The sequence below is a fragment of the Rattus norvegicus genome, chromosome 9, assembly GCF_036323735.1.
Source record: "Rattus norvegicus strain BN/NHsdMcwi chromosome 9, GRCr8, whole genome shotgun sequence".
Lineage (NCBI taxonomy): Eukaryota > Metazoa > Chordata > Mammalia > Rodentia > Muridae > Rattus > Rattus norvegicus.
In genome coordinates, this window is record NC_086027.1 from 100064005 (window position 1) to 100087713 (window position 23709).

The 23709-nt window shown below is 47.2% G+C and overlaps 1 protein-coding gene across 15 annotated transcripts in view; it reads right to left on the bottom strand.

Annotated features, from left to right (window-relative positions):
* Hdac4 (histone deacetylase 4) overlaps nt 1-23709 on the bottom strand; it is a 250023-nt gene that overhangs the window by 113033 nt on the left and 113281 nt on the right. For 9 of the 15 annotated variants that reach the window (XM_063267463.1, XM_063267465.1, XM_006245443.4 and 6 more), the window contains one exon: nt 12179-12250. The exons of 1 other annotated variant lie outside the window; for it this stretch is intronic. In XM_063267463.1, the coding sequence (XP_063123533.1) occupies nt 12179-12250 (72 nt within the window). Of the gene's footprint in view, nt 1-6659; nt 7647-12178; nt 12251-23709 lie in introns of those variants that run through there. 5 more of the 15 variants (XM_063267459.1, XM_063267461.1, XM_017596541.3 and 2 more) reach the window with 5 other exon arrangements.

Here is a 23709-nt window from a genome sequence, read left to right on the forward strand (position 1 = left end):
TAATTCTATACTATCATCATAAACTGAGACAATATTTCAACACCTTGCCACAAAAATCATTCTCAAGGGCTTCCTGGCAAAGTACCAACCAAGGGCTCACTCATCTTAAACAATTCTTCAAAGAAATACCAAATGTGAGCCCTAGTTCACCCTACCAGGAGCAGAAAACCCCATCACAGAACTAGACAAAGGCACTGTGGAAACAACAGAAAGATCATGGTCTCTGCCACAAAATTCTCAAATGACATTAGTCAGCTTGCCCCAGTCATCTATACAGAAGATAATAGACTCACTCAAGAGAGCTAAAACAAACAGCAGTTCACACTGAGGACACGCTGAAATCAAGTTGTGATTCTGTAACTATGAGCACAAGACAAAGCTAGGGAAAACCACTTTCCATAAAACCTCAGCAAGCACAGAGTTCAGGTTGCAGAAAGCAGTAGACATACTCCCTGGAAGCTGATGGGAGCCTCGGAAGATCCCTGTGAGGGAGACAACAGACTTAAGGACACTGGCACAGACGGCTATTTCTGAGGATAGGCACATGACTGTCTCTACTCACTACCGACCACAAAGAATTCTACGTGTACCCAAGCTCAAAGTGGAAACTGAAGACTTTCACAGAATGTTATTGAAAACAACCCAGTATTTCTGGATGTACTCAAGATGTAGAATGAGGTCTTTACCATGACATAAACATTAGGCCAGCCCACTGGTCCTGATGAGCAGGCCAGCCTCAGAAGGTCCCAGATACATGCCAAGGCAGTAGGATTTCTACTGCTCTGATAAATCATGACCAAAACCAACCTATGAAGGAAAAGTGTATTTCTTCATCATACAGCTTATAGTCTGTCACCCAGAAGCTAAGGCAAGAACTGAAGCAGAGGCCATGGAGGAGAGCTGCTTATTGTCTTGCTCCTTTTGGCTTGCTCAGCCTGCTTTCTTAGAGAACCCAGGACCATCTTCTGCTCAGGGCTGGCACCACCCACAATGAACTGTGTGCTAGCTACCACACCAATCACTAATTAAGAAAGTGCACTACGGATGTGTTTACAGGCCGATTCACAAGCATATTCTTAACTCAATCCCTTTTTCCATTACTCAACCAACCAGCATAGTAGCTCTTAACAAAGGACTGCCCTCCGCATAGTCATGCTCTGTAGGGTAGCATGACTGAAAGATCAGAGAGAAGACCCTCAGATGAGAGGAGAAGCAACAGGCCTAGCCACCATCACAGTAGTCTGGTGCATCATTTCATGCGCATCTGGTTTCACAGCTACACCTCTGATAATCCCAAGTGCTGCAGAAGCACTGAGCTGTGCAATGGGATGTGGGGCCTTCTAGAAAGCACTTGTTCTCTCCTTTAGAACTTAGTTTGGATTCTAGGACCCAATGCTGTGGCTAGGGTTTATACAGCAAAAGCTTATAATTGTCACACCTGAGTGACAATGGGAGTGAGGAATGGAAGGAGCAGATCGCTCTTGTGGGTTAATGCCATCTAGCACTATCCCTGGAATCTTCCAGCTTCATTTAAACACACTTTCTCACAGAACACACAATCATATTTAGTTTCTACTTTGTACTCTATATTGGGTGAAATTACATCAATTGATTCTTTTACAGCCTTATTGTATAGCCTGCTCACAATACAATTCATGTGTGTTAGATGTGCAGTTTACTGATTTTTGGTATGTATATATAAATTTTATTTTAAATCAACCTATTTGAGATTAATTTGAATAAAAACTTCCAAAAATATAAATAAGCATATTTTCCCTGTATCCTACTTTGTTATAAACACAAACCTCTATCACAGTCAAAATTACCTATCAATAAACCCAGAACTCTGTCTCTCACAGTAAAAACCACCAAGTAATACCACTCCCTATAACCTCCTTGCTAGGCTTAGTAAGACACAAAAATGGAGTGCACAGCACTAAGGAGAGAGAAACGCCAGCAAACTGGCCCTGGAGTGTGCCATAGCTTCCTGTCCCTATCTTACCTCCCAGTGTGCTGAATTGCCAGCTGGAGTCCCTCACCAGCTCCCTTGTGCTGAGTTCTCTGAAGCAATGACCTTAGTTACTCACAGCTAATGCTGCAAAGACAGGACAGACTCCTCAGCAGGAGGCTGCAGTGCCACAGCCTCTCCCAGCATCAGTGAAGCCCAGAGGTTGTTCCCCAGAACCATAAAGAATTTTAAATTAAATTAAAAAATAAAGCAAAGCATCCCAGGCAGGGACTCATTCTTCTGCCTCTGCTTACACGGACACACCATTCAAGTGTAAGTCCCGGGACACTATCCCTAGACTCTGTATCTTCAGATCTCTTCAGGGACTGTCTATAAAATCTGAGGAGCAATAAATTGGAAATAAGCACAGGCAATGAATATGCTGCCACTGACAAATGGCACTAGGGCTGGACTGCTGTTTGGAAGTGCTGGCCCTCCTCAGCCTGGCACCCCAGTCATCAGTGGCCCTTCAATGTGCAGACTTCTCAGAGACCCTGGAGCAAGCTCTAGGGGCCAGTGGGGGCATGTATGGCTGCTTGATCCACTGAAGCTTCAATCTGCAGCTCCAGCCACTGCTCTTAAAAGGAATGGCTACAGCTGACTGAAAACAGGCGTCTTTTGAAGCTATGAGAAGATAACAGGAGTCCCAGCAAAACTGAGGTGACAAGTTCAAAGGGCTTGTTCCCCTAGCCTCCTGGACAGGATTTTGCTCTCCACACATAAAGAGCTGCTTTGGGTAAAAGACTCAGTGGTGGCACCAATCCTACCTGTCCCTGAACTTCATTCTGAGGGCAGTAGGAAAATATATCCTAAGGAAAGGCAGCCACAAGGTTCTGAAAGCTGGCAAGGAGATGGCCAGCCGAGGGCTAGCTGCAGGCGGCTGGGAGGACTAGCTGTGTGAGCTCTGCATGCCCTCCTCCTGTTCCCTCTAGCTGGAAAGCTCTGTTCTGTCCCGAGAGCTTCAGACTTGGTGCTGCATGACTGCTGACATGAATCGGGGTACTGAGGCCGGGCAGAACAGCTGCCAGAGCTTTAGACCGGATATGAGTCTAGGGAAGGAGTGGAAAGGGTCCTCCCGAAGCGGAGAGAGAAGGCCCCACCCATTATATCTACCATGTGAGAGGGCTGATAACCATGATTTGCCCCACTTGCTAGAGTTTAAGATCGTGGTCTCTTCGGATCACACTTGAGAAAAAAACTCAAGTTTGAAAATAGAACCAACTCCAACAAAAAAAATGCTTCCTGGAGCCTTTGGGGCTTCCTGTCTCCAGTCCAAATACTGCCTCCTGGTGTACCATTTGCTGTTCCTCCAGCAACCCTATGCACTTACAGGCTCAAGATTCAGCTAAAGGGTCTATGTCACTCTCTGCGGATCCTCAGAAGCCAGGCATATGATGTTGCCAGAGTCACAGAGAACATAACAGGAAGAAAGGGGTAGAAGGCTAGTGTCCAACCAAGTCCAGCATACTCATCTTTAGGTGACACAGACCCACCCACAGTGTCATGAGCAAGCTTTGCAAAGATGTAACAGGAGCAAACAAACGTCTGAGCTTAGGGGAGGTACCAGAGGCTACAGAAGGCAAGAGAGCAAGAATGCATGGACAGAGCCAGCACTGGCAGATGAGATAAACAGGTACACAAAGGACTGGTGCCACGGATTCAAACCGCAGAGCTGCTACTACAGTGGTCTCATCCAGCCTTCCAGGTCTATGCCAGACTATCCGTGCCTTCCCCAAGCCTCCACGAAGAACTGACCAAAATGAATTTCAGAGAAGCCAAAAAACTTCCAAACACACACAGCTTGATTCCTCCTCTCCAAACTCATGTTGGTATTAGTTTCGCGCGCGCGGTGTGTGTGTGTGTGTGTGTGTGTGTGTGTGTGTGTGTGTGTGTGTGTGTGTGTGTGTTTGGGGGTGTGGGGGCAGGCTGGCTCTGCAGAGGACCAAAGCCCTCCTAGAGGTCTCAGAGCGGCTCTCCCAAGATTAGACTAACCAACTTGAAAGAAGGTGTCGTGCCTCTCCATATTGCTCTTACCTTGTGTACTCCTGTGGATGAAGCAGAAGAACCCAGCCAGAGGCTAGCACCATGCTCTTGGGCTTCCAGCCTCTGACATACAAAACTAAAGTAAACTCTCTTTTGTAAAGTACCCAGCTGTGATAGTTTGTATATGCTCAGCCCAAGGAGTAGCACTATTAGGGGGTGTGACTTTGTTGGAGTATTTGTGTCACTGTGGGTGTGGGCTTTAAGACCCTCATCCTAGCTGCCTGGAAGTGAGTATTCTGCTAGCAGCCTTCAGATGAAGAGGTAGAACTCTCAGCTCCTCCTGCTCCAGGCCTGCCTGGATGCTGCCATGTTCCTGCCTTGATGATAATGGACTGAACCTCTGAACCTGTAAGCCAGCCCCAATTAAATGTTGTCCTTAAAACATCTGCCTTGGTCATGGTGTCTGTTCACAGCAGTAACACCCTGACTAAGACACCAGCCTTAGATATTCTGTCACTACAACAACACATCCTCACACGGATGCATGCACTACAGAGTGCAGCCCACGGGCCTAAACATGCTGCACGAGAACCACAAGCAATGAGACAGGCAGAAGCGGCTGCACAACCACCAGAACAGGAAAGTGCTTAACACATTCTGAATATATGTGAACAGCTATAAAATAAGCATAGCGCATCACAAGTCTTATAAATCGTTTAAAGTTGAACACAGAAAACAACTGCTGTCCTCTACATGTTAATAGTAATGCCTACATGAATAAATAAGTAATAGTAAAAACAACCACCACAGAACTTCGGGGGTGGGGTAAAAATAAAAGAGTGTTCACAAAACACTACTAAGTTCTTCATGCAGTGTTAGGAAGAAAAGGAACGAAGCAAGGGGGTCCCTAAGAAGGAGTTCTCAAGAGAGGCCCAAGAACTCTAACAGTTCCACCAACAAACTACAGGTATCTGCTTGTTCCATGAAAGCAAGGGACAAAAAAAGAACAAACAGAAGGCAAGCACATGGGAGGGGTTACTGGGAGGTTCCTTGGTTGACCAGAGGCTGCCAGGGAATGCCTGGTCATGTCATTCTGTGTACCCCCTTCCACCCCCAATTACTTTCCCTGCATGCTGTCAACAGCACACAGAAGCCCTTCAACCAGGAGAGCAGTCACGTCCACGTGTACCTGGCAGGATTCTTAAATGTCCTCTTGCCAGCCAGTTGCCACAGATGGCGTCATTTTGGTAGTGCATTTTTTTCCAAAATGCTTACCAAACAACAAACATAAATTTAGTTCTGATGATTTTGCAGACATCTAAGGAACAAAACGGTCTTTATAAATCATTTCCAAGAATTTCTGTCAACACAGAAAAGTTTACTAACCAGGGTACCCCAAATTTGACTTAGACAGAACACAGTTCTCCTCTCCCAGAGGCTATGTACAACAGTTCTGACTAGCTGTTTGAGGGGCTCCCAGAGACACATCAACCCTGACAGTGATTTTATTTGGAAGGGAGCAACTAGTGGGTCTGGAGACTAGAGCCCTGCACAGGGTAGGCGCTGCTCTGCCTGCGTCAAGTCCTCTATGCTGGCTGTGACAGCATGGGTCTGCCTGGAGATGACCAGCCATCTGGGCTGCTCTACTGAACAATGAAGTCAGTTAGATCTCCCCTGCTGCCTACTTCAGAACTACCCTCAAAGTCCCTGGAATACCCTTTTAATGTTCCTAATTTGTTCAATATCCCCAAGAAGAAACTACCTTATAAAAGTAGAAGACTTGCAAGCACGTATAAGAAAACTAGATAAGCCTGGTGTGGTGGGTGAGCACTGGGGAAGCATACACTTCCTGGAAACTATATACCATCAGGACCTACCACCAAAAGACAGTAAATTGCCCCATACTGTCATGTGTACATGCTACTACCAAAGACAAGCAGAACCTCCAGAAATGAAATGATGAGGGAGCAGAACCATGCCCTGGAGACTTTGGTGTGATGATGTTATAAACAAGGTATTATTGGGAAGAAATTCTAAGAGCACACAATTACACAGAAACATGCAAACTAGCACTGTATTATTGATCACGGACTCACCCATGGCCACAGCCATGCTCACAGGTGGAAAAACCTTCAGAATTGGTAGCAGTCAACTTAGTCCTTGCCCATAAGTGTTAAAGTTGGTCTAGCCAGGCCCCAGGGAAACTTCTTCCCCACATACTTTGGGACCTGCTCATAACAGCAGACATCTCAAACTAACTGAGAAAGCAATCTGATTACCCTAGACTCAATGGATAAAAACGTATTGTTGGAACATTAACAACAGCCCCAGTGGTCTGGGAAGGACACCAAATCTGCACTGTCTTTGTCATGCCAGTTACATAAGGTCAATATTACATAAAAAGGCAGAATTTTGGAAGTTCCTTCTTAGCAGTCTCCAAACACTTGGTTATACATTTCACCTACAGCTGGGCCACAGTAGGAACCACTATTGCCTAACAGGAACAGCAGAAATATTTAAAAATAGACACTTCTTGCACAGGGTGGAAGGGAGGAATAAGGGCAAACTGAAAGCCGCATTGCTGGGGTCATGGGTCTCCTCCAGCTCCCTCCCCTCAAGGAAGCAAGAACATTCAACCTTAGCTTTCTAGAAATCAACTTGACCTCACCTGACTTCAGATGGCCAAAGAGAAATGCAGCATCCTTCAAGGGCTTCCTGGATCCCTGGGGATGGAAACAGTGCAAGAGGCAACTGGAAATCTGGTGTGTGTTGGGCAGGCGTGGTGGTAGCTCAGATGTGCGCATCTAGAAGAATCTCCTGGGAGCTTGTTTTGAGTCAGCCACCTGACAACTGAATGCCCTTGGGGAAGTTACTCGGACAGCCAGTCTGTTTCCTAACCTGTGCTTCCTGAGGTACTTCCTGCAAGACTGACACTGAAGGACATGCTTGATGTGACAAGACAAAAGTTGTCATCATTTACTCTGAGCTTCAAGGGCTGAGCCTTGAACAAGTCCTCCTGAGACCTATGGCACCTGGTGGACACACACGTGTGGACACACACTCTCTTTGGTTCAACCCAGGGAACAGAATGTTCTGTTGCCTCTTGCATTCCGCGTCCTTCAGTCACTGATGAGTCCACACCATCCAATGCTGCTGGCCTCATGTCCTTCTCTGCCCTTGCCCTCTCTCCTGCCTCTGACAGATTTTGCCTTGACTGTTCCTCTAGGCACAGCCTAGTACCACAGAAACAGGCATCTCTGGGTCCCACATGCACATGTCCCAAAGCTAAGGACAGAGCCTGGCTGCAATAACTCCTGTCTCAGGGAGGAGCAGGCCAAGAATGAGCTAACGTATGTCTTCCTGGACACAACCGAGGGCCCACCCTCCTCACTGTCTTCTTTCTCCCCATGGCACTTAGGGCCTCTGATCTTTTTTTACATTCTACACAAGTGACATACTCAAGTATCAGAAAGCAGACCATAAAACAAGCTTTCTCTAAAAGCCAAAGGCTGAGTACTTCCAACATGCTATGTATCCTAACAAAAGTCTGCTGGAAACTCACTTTCAGATTTTAAAAAATCTAAGTATCACTTTTTAGAGAACTATAAAATAACTCTCTTGTGAAACATGTTTACAATATATTGATATTAATGTTTTATAAATTAGTAAGTTACAAACATCATAAATTATAACTTATCAAGTGAAGGGGAGGTGGCCCAGGGATGAGAGAATGCATATAAGCACAGGGCAGGGAAACTGGATACGCCACAGTCAGACTGACCCAGTATCCCCATTAGCTTTCTTCTCAGTCAACAGACACAGCCCAGTTGGAAACATGGAGGAAGGGGTGTGGCCAGGGATGCTAGAGAAAGGGAGTTAAGAGAGCCCAGGTACTAAGCTCTGTACTTAGGAGGCCTTTGTGAGATGGCGCTAGCATCCCACACCTTACACTCTCTTCAAACCTGACAGGGCCACCTGCTTCTGCTCTCTGCTCTAGCCAAACATTTAGCTCCTTGTCAAGAGGCCCCATGATCTATGAGTCGGGGTCTGGTTCCACATGGCAGCATGGGAGTCACTTAGGAACACAGGGTCCTGAGTTGGGTCCAACCAGGTGGACAGGGTATGATCCCAAAGTAATTCTTCCTTAAAGGCAACCAAGTGTTGGGAGTAGGAAAGAGTATGCAAGGCTAACACGTAGTTACTGAAAACTCACGCCCATCCAGGCTAACTGGGGTGGACAGGGCTGACAAAATCCTCTTGCATCCTGGCTGACTCACCTGAAATACCAACGCCCTGAAGCCTACAGTAACAGCTGATGATAAACACAGAATGAAAATGCTTAGAGCACAAATGATGTCACAGTGCATGAATCTGCCTTTACACACTAGTCCTGTCATAAATGGCAACTGAAACAAACTCTTCCTTCCTGCCCTAGCTGCCTGGAACTCTCAAATATCCATGGAAAATGCAGCCTAGTTCTCCATCCTTTCTATGACACAAACTTGGAGGTTATTCCTGAGGCAACTACACATAAAAATTTCTTTTTAAAATGAAGAAATGTGGGGAAGGGGCAGCACACAGCTGTTATGGACAGTCTAGCCATTTGTAAAATGTTTACTATGCAGGGGCAGGGCCTGAGATTAATTTCCACAAACCATGTAAGAAGTTGGGCATGGCGGCGAGTGCAGTGACTCTGCTGTGAGGGAGAGGAGAGAAGGGGACCGTGGGGCTTACCAGACTAGCTAGTCTCACCCCAGACCTCTAGGTTCCCTGACAGGAAAAGTGGGTAGGTGCAAAAGAACATAAAACGTTGATCTTCCATCTTCACACTCACACACATGGCACATACATGAGTATCTATACACACCAGTACTCACAGTCCCATCACACACACACATGCACACACACACCAGTTATCAGTCTCGGGACACTGGGATCCATGGAACTTGGGAGCAAACGCACACAGCGAGAGAGAATTCTGCTTTGGATGGTCACTTGGGAGTGTTCAGCTCTAAAACCAAGAGCCACACCTTTCCCTGCCTCACATACGACATCCTGTTGTAGACGAGGAGCATCTCTGGTCTGCAGTAGCAGCCCAGAACTGTGAGAAGTGTAAACTACCCCATAGCCTCCCAAAAGGGAAGGTTGCTTTCTTCCTCCCTGGGCACTGGGGTGGTAAAGGATCCCAATTGGAAAACAAGTGAACAGAGCAGGAAGGGCAGGGTCTAGGCTGGGGGTGGGAGACAGAAGCTCAGACAGTCAAGAAGCTGCATTCAAAGCCTGCAGCGTTTCTGGTAAACCATGGCAGTGAAAACAAGCAGAGTGGTAGGTGAGTTGTCTAAAGAGACACAAGACCCATACAAACAAAACACACCAATACAATGCTGGGCAAGCACAGCATGTAGGGGTAAGTTAGATAGACCATGGGCACGTACAGGGACAGTGTCTCTTTAGATACTGACTGGCTCAAAAGCCAGCAGTAGCCATGGGAAACAGGGCATGGATTCAACTGCAAAGTGTTCTGAGGCACAGACATTGAAGCACCAGGACCTGGGACAAGGCAGAAATACTAATAGTCATCTGCTCAGAGAGTGCAGTCACCGGCAAAAGTCAGAGATCCCTTCCTACAGAGGAAGAATCATAGAACAGAAGCAAGGATCAATGGAGGCAGCATGCTACCTGTGAGATGCTGGTTCCCAGCAGCCATCCCAGAGTGGGTTACAGGAGTTGAACTGGATTGGGAGTCTCAGCTACTAACAGTGGCCAGGGCCTTGAAGGGCCTGGCCAGCTCTTAGGTATCCGTGTCCTATAATGGACAGACAGTGGGCTCACCAGGTAGAATAGGACTGCCATCACTTAAGCCAGAGCCCAGACAGACTGACAATGCATGGGGGGGGGGGGGGGGACACAACAGACAGCATCATATCCCCAGAGAATGGAAGGGGACAGGAAAGAGGGATGGCAAGCAGCTGTATAGCCAGAAGGGGCCTTAAGAATAACTCTTCACTCAGTCCCATCAGCAACAACACAACAGAGTGGACTGAGGCCAGTCACTTGGAAAGCAGCTCTACCTCACATCTCAGCCAGTCGCTTACTCGGTTATGTGAGCACAGGGCTGTGGTGAGGGTTGGCAGGCACAAAAGATAATGCCAAGTGATCTGCTCCACACTGGGTAACCCACACCTCAGATCTCTCTGCTGGACTACTCCAGATGCCCTCACCCTTGTTGATTCCATCTACCAAGAACCTCTCATGACTCTCTCATCCTGGCCTGCCCACTGGTCTTCCTGTATCAGCTGCTTGCCTCATTTGCAACAGTGCCTGCTAGGGATACCTTCACAAAGCCTTCTGGGCTGGGCTGGAGGAACCCAGAGGCAAGGAGCAGGCCAACCAGAGGAAGAAGCCATGATGCAACAGGGACAGGAGATGGTGTCCTGGCGGGCTCAAGACAGGTCCTTTTCTGCTTGCGTTCATACTGAGACCAAGGCAACATGAAAGAGGGAAAAAAATGGGACCTGAACACACCAGGCCCCGAGAGGCTGCCAGGAAGTACAAAGCAAAGAGCAGAGCAGGACTACACTAAGTTGGGGCAGGGGAGGCCTGGACGGGCTGCCTTTGGGGAAATCTTCCAAAGAATGTCTCACCCTCCCAAGAAAAACTCCAATTTGAGCACTCCACCAAGACAGCAAGTGGTGGCAAAAAACAAAACAAAACAAAACAAAAAAAAACAACAAACAAAAACAAAAATCAAAAAACTGTCAGGGCGGCTTCCAGTCCTAGTAATTCTTGCTACAAAACAGCAGGGCTTGATTATCATTACCAGAATTTTCATGGGTTCATGAATGCAGGGCAAGGAATGGTCTAGAATTGAGATGAGACTGGCAGTGAGGAGGACTGCCTGGGCACTTTTCCTACTCAAGTGAAAGGATGTCTGCTTAGAGGAGACGCACAGTATGCTAGAAAATAGGTAAGGTTAGTACAATGGTCAGGAATACAGCACAACTAATAATGCAAGAAACAGTTAAAATGTTTCTGTTCTATAGTATAAAAATGCAACATTAAAGATATTTCACATCAACTTTCAAGGTTTTGTAGCTCAATCTTATTATTTTTATGAGACATTTGATACTTGGTAAACGTGAAAGCATGCCCTCTATGCTACAGCTTCTCAGACACATGTCCGTACCCACTCACAGTGCTTCTATGTGAGCTTAAAGCCAGGCTGCAAGTACTCCGGCCTTCAATACTGTAAAGATGTGTTAAACATGTTAGGAAAGGAAGTTTGGCTACAGAGGTAAGAGCGGTATGGTAGCCTTTGTTGATACACCATCCTGGAGCAGAAAGAAACCAAGGTAATGGGCACAGCAAACACTGGTTCTCGAGCCATCACGTCACAGAGACATCCCATGCCATCTTCAGTACTAGTCAGTGTGACATTAAGAGATGACATTTATGGTGGAACTACTGAAAAACTGACAATATATTTGAGCTTAGTGAGAACTCTGCTGGGAAGCATTCTCATCTGTGCCTGAAAAACAAGAAAACAAAACCAGGTACTCAGCAACCAGATTCATATAGCAACAGCAGCAGACTGGAAGCAGGTCAAGCCGGGCAACAGCACTGTAAGCCACGACCCATCCTCACACTGGACTCCCAAAGAGCAGGGTGCACTTTTCATTGCAGAAAGATGAAGGCAGAGTCTTTTCTTACAAACTATGTTTATCTATCACCTTTTCAGTCCATCAAGGCATGTAAAAACGCTATCTCATTCCACTCTAGGCAAGAAGTAGAGAACGATCTCGGAATGCCCAGACTATGGCAGTGTCAGACAAAATGATTTCAGCAAGCTATACCTGAGGGAAAGTGAAAGTCAAAACTTCTCAAAACAGTCAGACTTTAAAAGCTGGACGTGTTCATGAAATATTTAGTCCCCTGTTCCTACCTCTGCTCCGAGTTCTATGGTAAAGCCAATGGTGTGGCAGGTGGGAAGGAGAGGTAAAGCCCAGGCACCAGAGACACCTGCAATGCCATTTGAGTGAGCATCAAGTTCGGCTCCTGTCACACTGACTTCTACTTCTAAAGCGACCTGCACTGTTGGGAGCGATGCCTGCGGGACGAGAGACTGCAGCTCCTGTCATACTCCCCCAGTAAAGCAGGCCTGCACAGCACGAGTGTGCATTGACTTACCCGTGCTGGGCATGTGGTTCACGCGGGCAGGATTCAGCAGCTCCACAGGCTGGTCTCGGCCAGAAAGTCCATCTGAGGAACAGAGGAGACACTGGCTTCAGAAATGGTGAGTTGAACAGTAAATTTTCTGCAGGCGATGGTCCCCTCCTTTTGGAGGACAGTTTCAATTACAGAACAGATTGTTTTTACTTGCCAGAAAAAATAAAAAGCTCTTTGTAGAATAATCAAAACAGCCTCCAGTTGAGATATGGTGAACTGGGATTCCTGCCTGAGGGCATCTGGTGGAGCTAGCATGGCTCTCTTATATTTGGCCTACACTGGGCTTATCAGAAGTGGGCTTCTCTGCAGAGACCACAAGCATTAAGATAAAGAATTACCCCTCTTCCAAGATAACAATGAAGGGTCTGGACTTTGACACAAACAATGCAGCCCGGCCGGCATCAGAAGGAAGCAGGGTGCGGAGTACTCCAAGAAGCTCTGGGGAATGCCTTGCCAGTGGACTTACAGATTACACAATCATTTCTTTGAAATCCATTTTTAGATCATATTCAGGAAGCAATCAGCTGGTCTGACTTGAGGCAAGAATGAGAATAGAACCCACCGACAACCAATGCCTGGCACTGGATAGATAAAAAGAGCTCCTGGTACCTGTATTCCTCAAAACACGAAGGAAAGAAGACCCACAAAACCTCACAGAACCAGACCTTTCCTTTAAAATCAGCATGTGACAAGCAGTATTAAATGTTCTGCAGTGACAGGCATTCCACTGCAGACCCTCATCAGCAGTCACCCATGAGTCATTTAAAGAAGAGCACGGTAACTTCACAGGGCAGTCATGTAGCTCCCATGGATAGAATTCCAAAGCAGAACACAAAGAGGTAACAGATCAGGGCAGGCCAAACAGGGGAGGCAATCTGTGTGTTCTCTGAGGAATTTTACCTCTGAAGACAGAAGCCTCAACCCAGGAGATCCCAAACATGCCCTTCCAAAGAAGAGAACCAGCAGCACGTAGGAAGCTATTGAATCAAGTAGCAGGCAGAATGGGACTGCTCCTCAGTCTCGTTCAGAACCAAACAAGGGTGTCAAACCGTTTCCTCCCCTCCAATAACAACCCTGCTCCTAGTTCTAGCATAGCCTTAACATTTCATAACGGCCAGAAGAAGCACACTGAGCCTATCTGCGATACTGTGGTCCATGATTCAAGGTTCATAAGGAAAACTGAGAGGTCACTGCCATACCTTATAGTCTCAAACAGTCACCCTACCACTCAGACTCCTGAAGGCTTTCTCAGGAGCACTGCCACCTGAGATACACGACAACAGGTTGTAAAGCCAACAACAGTCTCCTCAAACTTTATGACTACCCAAAAAGGAACCTCAAGGGGCAGAAAAGAGTTCCTAAGCCTTTCCTTCCTGCAAAGAAATGTGTTCACTATAGAAAGCAGTAAAATGCTCCAAAAGGTAGGCTGTGTGCACGCGTGTGTACGTATGTGTACACACACATACATACACAGGAACACACACACACACACACAGGGAAAATTACACCCTGCCTTGCTCTGAGGCACCTCAGGGTTCTTCCCGTTCCTGCCACGTGTGCACCAACAGAAGACCTCCACCAGCCTCCTCGATGTCACTTTACCCGTCCATCTGGGAGAAGCCCAGGTTTACTAGCTGACCAGTTTAGAGTACTCCAACCCTGGCACAGTAAGCCAGCAGGGATGGAGACCATTTCTGGAGTATGGGCTTGAACTGGTTGGTATCTGCCCTGAGCTCTGAGGGTCTAATGACTCTGGATGACACACAATATTACCTACTGCACTCCCCAAAGAGACCTACCACATTTCCAAGTGGATGAAGCACGTGTAAGTTAGACACAGTGTCTACATTGTCATCATGTGGTGTGACTAAGTCTTGGCCCATATGCAGGATCTCTTGGCTTTTTACTGGTGTATGTCACTTAGCCTTCAGGGCATGTTTACGGAGCATACACATTAGCTGTCTCACCTCAAGCAACAATACAAGGATGAGCTAAGATGGACTCCACATAGAAGTCATACCTTAAGCCTGCCATCCTGGCCTTTCCTAGAACGGCATGTGTGCCCTGATAGCACCGACTCTTCCAGCAGCTGGGGGGGTGTCTTCTCATTCAGCTCTGACACCATCTGCCTACTGTTCACACTGACACTACTGTAGAGAATGGGGAAACTTCAGGTCTAAACTATTAAATAGCTTGTTCTAGAAAACAAACAACAACAATCCCTTACATCCTAAATTACATGTCATTCTGAATACAACAGCAACAACACACCCTCACATCTTAAATCACATTCTGAATACCAAATGAAAACTTGCGTTCTCCTGCCCAATCCTGCCCAAGATGTGAGCCAAGTTTTGTCCAGCATATCCCCGGGATGTGCCACCTACTCGTTACTCAGCAGCCGTTTCTGTTACCAGAACAACTGCCACGGTACTGCCACGCCTGCATCCAAGTAGCTCTTGTTTTACTTAATAGGGGCCGGCCACAAAGCACAAGACAGTCATGTGAGCAATTCCGGCACACCAAGGAGAAGCTAAAAAGGCCTCTCCGTGCATCTTGTCATCATCACAAGAGAGTGAGCAGCACACAGCACAAATTTTGAGAGATCACACGCAGAGAAACTGCATGAGCGCTTTGTTGTGTTTCTCTACTGTATCTATTATTTGCTGTCATTCTCTTGATGGACCAGATGTGTCAGTTAAACTTTATTACTGATACATGTGCATGGGAAAACAGCACCCTCTGTGGTTCTAGCTTTCGCTGAGCATCTTGAAACACAACCTCATGGATCAGGGGGCAAGTGCCTTTGCCCTGACTTTTTCTTTTTTAATTGAGGATAAAAATGAACACCCATAATGAAGAGGTCCATGATGCCTAAAGTCCCCAGGTATAGAAGTCCCATCCCTATAGAGTTGGGCTGATGGTGAGATTGGTCTTAACTGTCATCTTGACCATCTACAATCACATGGACAGAGAATCTTAATGAGGAATTATCTAGATCCAGCTGGCCTGTTGGGATGTCCATGAGGGACCGTTTCTACTGTGAAGTGATGAAATGTACGCATCAGGATTCATGGCTGGGCCCTAACCTGTTTAAAAGGGAAGAAGGCCAGCTGTGAGCAAAGATACATTCGTTTCTCTCTGATCTGGACTGTGGATGGGTTTCGAGTAGCTGTTGACTTTCCCTCAGGGATGGAAGTATAAGAGCCAAATAAACCCTTTCTCCCAAGACTTGTTCTTAGTCCAGTTTATCACAGCAATACAGAAATGACACTGGAACAGGGATCGCTCAACATCAGCAGTGAGGAGATGTTATGAGTCGGTCTCTAGCCCTCCTGCCTCTTCCTTTACCCACTAGAACAGTGAGTAGGGCTGGCAGCCACAACCCTAGAATCTCAGACTCTCCAGTGACTAGACTCTAAGTCAGACTCCAGCATGTACTGGATTTGAATGAAGAAGAACAAGGACATCCTACTGCTAGGAAGTCGCAAGGGCTTCGAGGGCCCAGTTCCAAGATTTCCACCAAAGGCCGGATCTTGTTCTTCTTTTATTGGGGAGACTGTTGCACTCTAAAAAGGGTATCCAAATCCCTAGCCCTGCGTCTTCCCTTCTCTGAGGACCAACCTCCAGATGCCTGGACCCTATCACTGATTAAGCACTACTGTGGATGCCATGTGTCCCAGGTAAGAAGTGACTCTGAGAAGAGGATCATCTTCGAACACACATCACCTCCATGGGGCGGAACCTCCCTGAGTCACCAGCAGAGCTCAGCTCAGGGATGGACTGGCTCTCCTTTGGGCTCCTTCTTCAGCTGCCCACAGTAAGCCAATACTGCATCCCATGAGCTGCCCACAGCACAATGCTTTGTTTCTTGGTTTTGTTTTGTTTTCTCATGGGAACAGCCAAGAGGTCTGAGCAGCAGTCAGCAGAATGCTATGTTGCTGCTGACATCTCACAGCTCAGCCAGCTTGCTGGTACTGTGCCCAGTACCACACCTTCCTACCCACTGTAGTTCAGCACATAGCCAGCCAATCAGGGCCCAGCATTCCTCTCTACAATCAGCCAGGGCAATAATGACCCCTGCCCTATCACATTAACAGGAATCTGTATCTGAACATCCCCCATCCCCCTCACCCCACCCCCACACACAGAGCCCAGCTGCACTGTGACTCTGTTAGGTCTCCCAGAGTTGCTTTAAAGAATTCAGTGTCAAAACTCGAGCTTCTTGGTCTTCTTCATAGGTGTCTGATATTTTCATTATAACACTTAAAATATTATTAAAACATAAAGATGTTTAAGTTGTTTACGTACTTTAAATATCTAGTTTGCTGATGCACACCAGCAATAGGCGTCCTTGGCTCTCACTAAGTCCTACCCTTCTGCTTCTCTGTTCTGCTGCTCTCAAGCTCTGCACATGGAAAGTGGCAGGCCAGCGCCCCCTTCCCCGCCATGTGCTGCTTTCCCTTCCAGCACTAGGCTGGGGCTATCAGCAAAGGGTAGTGATCAAAAACTCCTGCCTTGTCTCTCGCCTTCCAGGCAATGTTGTTTTGGCAAAAAGCTTGGCACCTGTTGTAGGTTTCTGACTGGTAACTTTTACATGCTAGTAAGTAAGCTGCCTGGTGTTTCTGGTTTGCCAAGACAGAACTCTAATTAGGTATGGTTGCTTAATGTATTTAACTTTTCTGTATCAGTTGAAAGGCAGAGAGACTCATCCTTCAATCTGAACTTTGGTGAAATTCCTTTTCTCAACTGTAGCCAATGTTCCCACAGGGAAAAGACCAGGTCAAGTTGGACAAGTTTTGAGAAAGAGAAAAAACAGCCAAAGACTGGAGACAGTAAGACGTCCATGAGACCTGAAACACTCCTCACTCTGGAGTCAAACCTTGCAGACTTCTCAGGCTCAGGGTCACCCTTCTGCCCACTGCCACTAAAAGCGAGGGAGTAACTTAATACACCAAAGCACTTAGTAGGGGGCTGGGAGGGTAAAGCTGGGGTGGCTAGAATAGTGAATGGTATGTTCTCGTCCTCTGGATACGTTTTCAAATACATGGCTAATGGGGAACCTGGTAGGAAAGGGTTAGCCACGATAATTCACAGCCTTCTTGGCCACTGAACATTTTAACCACAATCTTTGTGGCTAGATTCTCTGTAAACTGCCCCGGCCACCTTTTAGCACCACTTTAAGACAGTTTGTGTGGGCAGTTGCTAACGAAACACAGATTGTATCTTCTCAGGTTCCTCATAGGCTTTCCTTGGTTCTAATGGCCCTGTCAGGACTTGTCAGGCCATGCCCTGCCCTCATCCTCATGAGTAGACTTCAGAGGAGACAGTAAGAGCTAGACAATGAATGACTGGCTATTCCTATCACATCATATGAAGGCACTTCTATAGCACAAACATGGTATGTCCACCCAATATAGGTTGAAACCTGACTTCCAAGGTAACAGTGCTGTGTGGTGGAAGGCACTGCTCTAGGAAAACTGGCTTTTATCTCACAGGGCTGGATTAATCGGAGCACACATGGTTGCTATAAGGACAGTCTAGCTCTTCTGTCATACGTACACATCTAACTTCTACCATGTTATATGGAGTACCATGCCTTTACCAGAGAATGGCCAGATGCCAGCAGCATGTTTCTGAGCTGTCCCATTGCCTTTTATGTAAATTAGCCGAGTTTGGAGTATTCTGTTACAACAACAGAAAATCATGCTAATAGACAGACATAAAGTGCCAGCTTTCTGTGTGAGTGCTGGCCACTCATGTGACTGAGGTATATTTCACTGTTGTTAAAATACATCTTTGACCCTTATCCATTCTGTTACTTCTAGGAAATGTCACTACGTATAGGTCATACATGAAAAGTTACATGCACTTTTCTTCCCCTGCCTGCATCTCAGAAGATGTGAGCTGACAAAGAGCACCTCATGGGCAAAGGGTGGTGGGTACTGGGTCTAAGAAATCAGGCACACAGGTACAAGTGCAGGGCCAGGTCACATGTTGCCTACATGGCTTCAGGGGCTCAGGTAGTGATGAAGGACCTGGAAAAGTACCTATATATGTAGTTCCAGGCTGGGTTCTGCCATGTGTACACAATCTCGGCCTCCAGGAGCTATGTTATATGTCTCATCTCTAAAGCAGGGTAACCACAGATCCCTCTCAGAGATTGGGGTGAACAAAGTCCCTCTTTCCTCCTTGTTGCCCTGCCCCAATCCTAGAGAGCTTAGCTCTTGCTTACACACACAGGAAATGATCCCACTCCTCTCAGATCTACCCTTGCTCCTGCTATGTGTTCCTGCCTCCTGGATCTTTACAAATGGTTTGCAAGGACACTGCTACCCAGCCACAGCCTGGCTTACTGCACAAGGGACAGCAGGAGGGACCCAGTATCACTTTACATCTGGAACGATATGGCTCTGAGAGGAAATGCAGCACACCCTGGGGTGAGAGGTTGCAGGATACAGAACTGCTGATGTTGAACTAAAACCTGACTTAATGCGAAAGTGAGGGATTCCCGAGTTAAGGATAGTTGTGTTGCGTGTGTTTTTTTAAACTGGGCGACAGAACAGTTTTTTTTAAAGCAGGCTAGGACCAGCATGATGGTTCAGTAGGGAAAGACACCTGATCTGAGTTCAATCTGTGGGACCCACAGGGTAGAAGGAGTCCCACCAAGTGTGGCCTGACCTGCACACATGTTGTGGAACATGTACGAACACACACACACACACACACACACACACACACTCTCTCTCTCTCTCTCTCTCTCTCTCTCTCTCTCTCTCTCACACACACACACACACACACACACACACATATGCATTCATGCAAAGTAAATATTTTTAAAATGTAATAGAAAGAAATTAATTTGAAAAAATTAGGTTAGCTCTTACAGCCTAGGACAAAAAATAACAGTCATGAAGGATGGTTTGCTGAAGTGAACAAGAAGGAACGCGACGGCTGTGCCCAAGCAGCAGTGAAGGCACACCCTTCTCCTCAGTCTGCCCATGAGAACTGAGCCTGTGGGCTCGGAGGCCCTGCCACTGCTCACTGCCTCCTCACCCAGCAGCTCGGTGTGCAATCACAGACAACTAGACTCCCTGTGTGCATTCAGTGTGGCTTTACTGCATCTATTTAGATTCAGTGGCCACCACACCTTCCCTTTGGCCCATCATAAGGCCATTTGTCCCTTGGTCCTTGTGGCCACTGATTGGATCCTTCTGGCACCAAAATATGCCATTCAGCTAACTGATACAAGTCTGCCATGAATGGCTCAGAGACAGATTAACTACCAGATCCCCTCCCCAACCCACACACAGACCTATAGCCTACTAGGCTGAGCGCTCCCAGCCCCCACGTCCCTTTACTCCACAGCCCCTTCCAGGCAAGGAGGTACTGCACACCCAGCTAACACTAGGCTCAGCTTTCAATAAACCCAGCTCCTCCCTGTGTGAATTTCACTAATAGCCTTGAGTGCCCCAATCCATTAAGTTCTGCTTTTTCTTGCCACACAGGTTATTGAGAAATACCAAAGTTCTATAATAAAGCTCGCATCTGCCCATTAATAGGAATTAAACTTTAATGAGTAAGTGTCGTGAATTCCTCAGGCATGCCCAACATAGTTTATGTGTATTTATTAGAGAAAATGAAAATGGAAGAAAGACTCTCTTTCTCTAAGCGCTATTTTTCCTTTGGGGTAATCAGGCAGACATTTAAAATGTCAAGGATAACCTATGAGGTGTTCCTGCTGATTTTCCCCTAAGAATCACAGCTAGCTCCAAACCATGGTCGGGAGAGAAGGGATAGGAAGGGAGAGGAAGGGATAAGAAGGGAAGCAGTCAGGGATAATCTTTTTTTTCCATCATGTTTTGAAAAAGTGACTAAGGAGGGCTTTTCTGTTTTTAAAACAGCTATTACATGGAACACCAGTGACAATGGAAATTCTGTTGTCTGTTGGAAATTCAGCTGGAGGACAAACACTCCTGCTCTGTGGGCAGCTCTCATCTATGGAGCACCTTAACTACAGTGGCTGCCGCCTGCCTGCTAAGATCTTGGCGCTGACAGGGAGTTGGGCTCACTCACTGGACAGAGAGGATCAGGCTGCACAGTCCTAGTGGACCATCAACCTTCAGTATCTGAAGGGCAGTGCCTAGGAGTCTGGATTGCTTCCACACTGAAGGCTCTAAAACTGTTATGTACACATGGAAGTGTGATGGTGATCTGGGATTTGCCTGCAATACTCAGACAGAAAGTAAGACAGGGTGCATGAAGAAGACATGGCGGCCTTCAAGACAGGGAAGCGGGGATTACCATATAAACCTCCCTTTCCTTTTACATGTGTTTGAATTTTTTTCTTGAGCAACCAAGAATAAAGATAGGTCCTCCCTTCTTTGAACCAATACAATCTGACTACCTTGTCTTCTCTCAAATGTTCCCATGTTCTTTGGTGTGTTCTCAACTCCTTGCTGACCAATGAGTGTATGCTCTGTCTCTTGTCAGTCTATAAGCAGGTGCTGAACTTCCAGGAGGTGAAAAGAATACAACACAGAAGCCAGGACCACCTGCTTGCCTGGGCCATTCTCACAGAACTGTCCTCCCGCTGGACTTCTCTGCTAAGACTGGCTGATGTGAAGTGGTAGTAGGCAGACTGCCCCTTAACCCAGCTAACTATTCATGGCTCTTTAAAGTTCTGTCTTAGTACAGGTAGCACATTTGGCTTCTGTCGTATCACCAGGAAGGCTCACTGTCTAGGACCATGTTCTCTTTAGAGCATGGTCAGTCAGATCAACTGAGACTAGCACAAAAACATGGCCTCTGCCCAGATACTCACATCACACAGAAACCTAAACCTGCATGCAAAGGGAAGGGTAGTCAGACCTGAGCCACACAGAAACCAAAACTGGTTACCACTCAGGAAATCTCTAGGAAGATATAAATGTAGAAAATGGCAGTATACACACAGCCAAGAAGCTCTAGAAACAGGAAACACACAGCATGTCCAAGAAGAAACATGTGCAGAACACTGCACACCCACAGGCAGGCATTGTCCAAGGGGAGAACAGGCCTAGCTTAGCTGAATATACAGCACATAGCCAGATGTGCCAGAGGCTCAAAGGCACTGAGTAAACCAGCAGGTGTGTGACAGAAAGGATACAAAGGAGTAGGCAGAAGAAACACCTTTGTCTGGATGGCCACCATAGCTATGTCCTAGTGTCTCCTGGCCAGGGGCAGGTGTCTTGTGGAAAGTGCTATACAGTGGCTCTCAGGGATGGGTCTGCTCTTGAGAGCAATATGATCCATCCGACCTTTATAAATGGGCTCACAGATTAGAGGACCCTAACCTAGGCAGCTCTGCAAACGGCACTAATCTCTGTGCTCAAGAACATGTCATCTACCTGGGTGCATGGTTTCAGGACAGTTTTTCTCAAATGGAGCAGGAGAAAACAACATTGGAAACAAGATACGCGTGTTTCCCAGAGTCTGTGTAACAAGTAATGGGTGATGCCTACAGAGGTTAGTGCAGCTGTACCACAGGCTCTAGAACTACCTGTGGCAGCTCTCTATACAGGCACCTTCAGTCAGGCAAGGGCATGGCACAGGGAGAGTAACTCAAGCAAAGATGCAGCCCCAGCTGTGATGCCCTCCGGGGATGGACTAACTTGCTGTCCACCTGTGGGAGCAGAAGCTGCGGTAGCCAACTCCTGTTTTCTGAAATCGCACTTCAGAGGGCTTGAGGAGTGGGGAAAGGCCACGGCCCGGGGCCTTGTAGCCTGTGAGGCTTGGGGTCAGACCTGCAGCTCCATCAGTCTTGCAGAACCACCCTCCAGCTGGACTTCCTTGTCTGTTGATCTGACCAAGACTGGCTGATATGAGAAGATAGGTTGACTAATATATAGGGAAGACCATGATCTGAATTCAGCCAGCGCCTAGGCTAGCTCCTCCCTAAGGTGCTCCACCCCACAAATGCCAAAGCAACCGACTCCCTGAGAAGGGCAAGTGAGCAAGCGAACCTACTTTATGGATGAACCTGCCTCCAAACACCGTCCCCACTGTTGAACATCACAGATCAGCTAAAGGTGTCTGTGGTTACGTGTCAGGGAGCCGAAAACAGGCACATGTTAACGAGAAGCTCAAAGGAATGAGTCACTAATCCACAACAATAAACTCTAACCAGCCATCAGAGAGAGTCAGAGGGCTCACCCTGCGGCTGAACAGTGCTGAGCCTTTTACCCACCCTCCGAGAGCTCTGCCTGCCCTGCAGTGCTCTTGGCATTCTTGCTGATATATATTATGTGCCTTTGAGAAAGACTGGTTTGTCTTGGATGCCAGGAGAGAGAAGGCTAGCACGGAGGGCAGGGCAGCAAGTGCTGAAGAGGTGGACTGACCAATGTGGGGTCCAAGAGCATTCTCCCCTCTACCAGAAGGGCAATGTGGGTTCAAAGACTTTCCCTCCTAGAATTTTGTAGAATTAATATTTGCTCCAATTCATTAAAAAGATATTTTCTTTTTCTAGGCTGGATCTTACAGAATCTCCCTAGTACTGAGCCTACGTCTTGAATCAGGGGTGTCCCAAGTCAGGCTCCTGCTCTCACCAGTTAGGTGCTGTCTAAGTGCTTCCTCACCTGAGCTTAGTCCTCCAGGTGGAAGAGAAGGGGAAAGGACAGTTACCTTGTCTCCCGTTTGTGCTGACCAGGTAGCAGACCAACTTCCCATGCAGCACCTAGCTCACTGGTCTGCGCGCAGGGCATCGAGCACAGGGTGCATGGCATCACTTGGCCAGGAATGCACTCACATAGTGTGTTCCCCTGGCTGGCTGAGCAGCTGGCAGGGTTTGAAGGTTTGGCAAATACGAGTCCTGGCACCCCAAACTCCCAACAGCCAAAAGCTCTAATAAATGGACTGTGTGGTATTTGTGCTGGAGACGAAACCATTACGGCTTTAGACAAAAGCTCATGAGAGACATGTGTGAGCTGATGGCCTCTAAGCAGTCATGTAAAGCACACCTTGGGCATAAGCACACCTTGGGCACGTAGAAAGAAAGCACTCTCCAGGAGTAGGAAACCACAGGCCGAGGATGGAACATAGCACTGTATGTCTGGAAGAGCACAGAGCACAGTGGGACAGGAGCATGGCTGTGGGTCCCAGAGCCATGATGAGGATCATGGGGCTCAGGAAGATTTAAAGGCTCATTTTGGATGCCTTGAAGGAGATAAACTAGGACCACAGGACTAACTAGTCAAGTGAGCATGGGAAAGAAGTTGGGGAGTTCTTCCAGAGCCCCAAGGCTGGCACCACCACTGTCATCAAGGAGCTGGAAGGGTACTCTCCAGGGGCCTACTCTGACAGGCAGTCTATTAGGACTACCTAGTACCCTGTATGCAGCTTGGCCAGGTCATGCCAGAGGCATAGGACTCAGAGGCCTGGTGAGGGCAACAAGTCTAAGGGAAAAGTCTGTGTTGAGTTGGAAACCCATTCAGCACTTTGAGTCTTTCTTGGGT